The sequence below is a fragment of the Piliocolobus tephrosceles genome, unplaced genomic scaffold (assembly GCF_002776525.5).
Source record: "Piliocolobus tephrosceles isolate RC106 unplaced genomic scaffold, ASM277652v3 unscaffolded_39800, whole genome shotgun sequence".
Taxonomy (NCBI): domain Eukaryota; kingdom Metazoa; phylum Chordata; class Mammalia; order Primates; family Cercopithecidae; genus Piliocolobus; species Piliocolobus tephrosceles.
In genome coordinates this window covers 13,627-18,601 of record NW_022324088.1, presented here as the reverse complement: position 1 = coordinate 18,601, position 4,975 = coordinate 13,627, and the positions used below count along the sequence as shown (strand labels likewise).

General features: G+C 43.0%; 1 gene segment (V, D, J or C); it reads right to left on the bottom strand.

Annotated features, from left to right (window-relative positions):
• Positions 1-472: 472 nt before the first annotated feature.
• LOC113223217 lies at positions 473-1,282 on the bottom strand. The segment is given in 2 exon segments: positions 473-986; positions 1,123-1,282. Coding segments are annotated over 2 exon segments (549 nt in total).
• Between the last annotated feature and the right edge of the window lie 3,693 nt (positions 1,283-4,975).

Genomic DNA, 4,975 nt, shown 5'->3' with positions numbered 1-4,975 from the left:
TGAACCAGCAGCAGTGGTGAATGCATGCTTCTGTCTATCAGGACAGCAGCAATGGAAAATGGAAACAAAATAAAGGATACAGGTGGCTTAAAGTAGGCAGAAGAAATGAAGTCATATTGTTATCATGATTGTATTTATCAAATAAGGACCAGAAAAGTTGCAAAGACCTTTACTTCAAATAGGAAGAGAGGTTTGATATTTTGTTGCAGAAACTTCCAAGGTGACAGGGATAGAAGAGGTTTCAGAAGAAAGATCTTCCTGGAGATGTAGCCTTAGACCTTCCAGATGCCAGATATTCCAACATATGAAGAAGAGGCATGTTTTCTGCCCTTGTCAACCTCATGTGTGTGGACAACACAGCAGCCTCCAATACCTTTAGAAGATGCATATCTGCCCTGAAGGCCAAGGCTAAGACACCCACTCCTGGCTTGGAGCAGTGAGCTGGCTCCAAGGACTCCTAGAGTGCAGTGGGCCAGGATTGTTTTCACCACCTACATTTGTATTCACTGTGTTTCAGGAATGAATCTGTGGTCTCTTTCTACCCAAAGGACAGCCGATGTCCAAATCTACTTCTTTCCCATGAAATGTGAGGATCAAAGAGAGGCCTCTGTTAAGGGTCTCTAGGAGCCGCAAGGAGAGAGAAGGATGAGGTTTGTGAACAGGAAGGAGGCTACTGTGCCACGCTGTGGCTAAGCTGCTGGCACAGAGATACACGGCCGAGTCCCCCTGCTCTGTGCGCTGGATCTTCAGAGTGGAGACGGATCCCTCAGGCCTCTCTGCAGAGAACCGACCACTGGGCAGCCCTGATTTGTCTAGTTGATCATCATTCTGGAAGTAAGTCAGAAACCCTGGGCCCTGCCCTGGGACTTGTTGGTACCAGTAAAGGTACTCATGACCCGAAATTGGATCACACCTGAGAGTTACATCCTGTCCCCTCTTTGTGACTTTGTACCTTGGGGACTGCGAGACTCCAGCACCTGTGTGATCTGTGGAAGTAGAATTTGGCAACAGAATAACGAAAACATTTGTAGTCATCACACACACACACACACACATCCACACACACACACACGCCTACACACAGAAAAAAAAATGAAACTCCTTGGTGTTCTGAGGACTCACCTGTCCCTAGGAAACCCAGGACCACCCAGCAGAGGAGCCTGGTGCCCATGGCAGGGTCAGGCCAGGACGGGGGCATTACCTGATCAGTGTCACTGTGAGCAGGAGCAGAGGATGACGGACGTCCTTGTCCCCACAGGGCAGTTCCCACAGTGACATCACTTCCTCTGTCAATCCCCAGGAGGTCAGGGTCACAGCATTTATATTAGAACACACTTGGGTGAGGCTTTAAATATTTATAAGCTCCATTTTAACATCAATGCGCAGCTCATCGCTTTGACTTACAGAGCTGTCTGGACCTGGAGGCCTCACGCTGCATCTCTGAGTTCATCTTCTCATCCCACAGCTGCTCTTCTGTTTGCTGGGCATGTCCTGTAGGATGCGCCAACACTGCCCCCAACATAGGGCACAAAGGGGTGAGCTCATTGTCTTTCCTGCAAGTCAAGGTCTCCTGTGCCATCCACATTCATGACCCAGCCTTCCTCATTCCTCCAGTCACACGTGCCCAACAGGACTGTTCCATCGCATGGGTTCCCTCACGAACTGTCCTCATGCCTTTCTTCTGGGATCACTTCCCACCTTTGTTAACCAGAAATTCAGAAAAGGTACCTTGATAGAAACTCACAGCGGTCTTTTTTCATATTCCACTTAAATAAGTTTTTTAAAATCAATGTCACCTTAAATGAAGGAGAATGACAATTGAGCTAATTGTTATTTTTAACCACTCTCTTACTTACTCTTTTTCTCCATCTATTCTTATGGGGGGTATTTCTCTTTTCTTTCTGATTGCTTTCAAAATCTTCCCTTTGTACCTCATGTTCTACAATTTCCCTATGACTTGACTATTTGTCTTACTTGAGATTCATTTTGATTCTGGAATCTCTGAATTTGGGACCTTAAACACCTCTAAAGAATTGTCAGCTAACATCTCATAAATATCACCTCATAACATTCTACCTATTTTATCTGTTTGATACTTCAATCCTACGCAATTCAAAATGGGAAATAATGAAAAATATGCATATTCTAATATATGGGAAATATCCATTTTTTTCTTCCCTGTTCTTAAAGTCTTTCATATTTCACTTTTAATTTTCCATGTTGCATTCTAGATCACTCCTGCAGATCCATCTTTGACATCACTAAAAATCTCTTTCGGAGTAGCTGATCAACTGTTTGACTTTCCATTTTGTTTTCAGTGATTGTGTGAGGCATTCATAGATACATTATTTGACAATTTTTATGAAAGTTACTTGATGGTTTCGGACATTCTCTTTTTTCTTGTTTCAGTTTCCCTTCGTGTTCATTTAAATGTAGCTCTCCAAACTTTCATATCTTATAATACCAAAATTTACAGTCTTCAGGTTTGCACTTCAAATATTTGTTGTTTGTGTTCATGTTTCCTCATGGCTATGTCCTAATATTCTTCTTACTGGGAATCTGTTTGTTCGATAGTCGTCTGTGACATTCTAGAGAGGCCCGGACTGGGAGTGAACAACACCAAGAATCTGTCATGTTTACAGGCATCTCCAGTCTAACTTGCAAAGGTACGGGCCCAAGAACTGTCTGCTGCACTCCGGGCTGCCATATACATCCACAACATAGGTTGGTAGGGTCAGAAATGCTGTCTGGGAAGTCCCAAGTAAAGATTCAGAAAAGAATTCAAAATTTCTAATTCTTTTTAGAAAAACTCTCTTCATAAATAAATCCCATTAAGCCATGTAGTCATCATGACATTTTCTTCCAAGGGATGTTACATATATATATATATATACACACACACACACACATATATGCATCTCTGTGTGTGTATACATTTGTGTGTGTGTGTGTGCATATATATACATACACACATATATACACATAGATCTTAAATATAAAAATGGCCAAACCTGTGGATATCCCTACTTCTTTCTTTTTTTTTCTGAAACCCAGAACTTCAAAAAATAACTTAGATATTGGAGATATTGGAATTATATTATGTTTGTAGACTTCAGACTCCTTCTTTTCTTTTTAGACAGAATCTTGTTAGGTTGTCCAGGTTGGAGTGCACTGTCGTGATCTGGGTTCATGTCAACCTCCACCTCCCAGGTTCAAGCGATTCTCCTGGCTCAGCCTCCGCAGTAGCTGGGACTACAGGTGCCCACCACCATGCCTGGCTAATTTTTTTGTATTTTTAGTAGAGACGGGGTTTCACCATATTGGCCAGGTGGACCTTGTGATCAGCCTGCCTCGGCCTCCCAAATTGCTGGGATTACAGGCATGAGCCACCGCACCCGGCCTGACTTCACACTCTTTCAAATTTAAAAGCATAACTTATTTCAAACTGGAAAGTCCCATAAAAACTGACAAATGAGCTTGAAGAAGCAAATGCTCTTATGCTTCCTCAATGAGAGAATACTGGTCTATAAACCCCTAGAAAACCACCTCTGGCATAGTGTGACTTATTAACGCCCATCTATTCTGTGTCCAGGACACTGGGAACTTCAATATGAAAAATACTAGGGCCTAAATTTCTAGCATCAAAGATTTGTTTTACCATTGTCCAATTTAAGACACTGATGGAAGAAAAGTACTCAGTTTACTGTTTAGGTCCAACTTATACAAAGTAAAATGAATATCCTTTACTCTGAAATCATATGTTCTTCTCTGAGTAAATTAAAAGGTGACATAAATCATCAATTAAGCCTACTGGGCTAGACTGGGCCAGGGGAAAACAGAGTTTTTTTCTGGAAAGGCTAAGTTTCCAGGGTTAGTCAATGTGATTCAGGAAGGAGGCTGTTACACAAAGATTTTTCCTTGTTAGAAGATGCTGAGATGTGTGATATCCTGGGTACTCAGCTGATCTGGGGAGAAGGGTAGTTAGGCGTGTAATATGAAGGACCAAATGTCATCAGCAGGATTGTCCTGTGAAAATGTCTTTCAATCATCTGAGACATATTTTGGGCTCTTTGGCCCTCTCTGCTCTGTCTTGTTTGGGGGCCAGGTCTCTAAATGGGGAGAACGTATTTCTACCACACAGTATTCTTTCCATCTTCACAGAAATGCAGAGCAATTTCTGCAGGTCTGAGGACTTCACTTTGGGTTTGGCAGCAAATCTTTGAGCTGCTCAGCTACAAATTCATGAAGCACATTTCTCATACTGCAGAGCTCAAAGGGAGACCAGAGCATGAAGGGGTGGCCTGCCCCTCCACACCTGTGGGCGTCTCTCATTAGGTGGAACGAGAGACTTGAGAAAAGAAATGAGACACAGAGATAAAGTATAGAGAAAGAAAAAGTGGGCCCAGGGGACCGGCACTCAGCATACAGAGGACCCAGGCTGGCGCCCGGTCTCTGAGTTCCCTCAGTATTTATTGATCATTATCTTTACCATCTTAGAAAAGGGAAGTGGCAGGATAATAGGATCATAGTAGAGAGAAGGTCAGCAGTAAGACATATGAATAAAGATCTCTGTGACATGAATATGTTTAAGAAAAAGCGCTGTACCTTGATATGCATATGCAAGCATCTCCATAAACCTTTTTAGTGCATAAAGAGCAGCATTGCCACTAGCACGTCCCACCTTCAGTCCTAAGGTGGTTTTCTCCCTTCTCAGTAAATAGAACATACCATCAAATCAGGTTTTATACCAAGATATTCCATTGCCCAGGGACAGGCAGGAGACAGATGCTTTTCTCTATCTCAACTGACAAATGAACTTGAAGAAGCAAACGCTCTTGTACTAATCCTCCTCAGCACAGACCCTTCACGGGTGTCAGGCTGGGGGACGATCAGGTCTTTCCCTTCCCATGAGGCCATATTCCAGAGTGTCACATGGGGAGAAACCTTGGACAATACCTAGCTTTCCTAGGCAGAG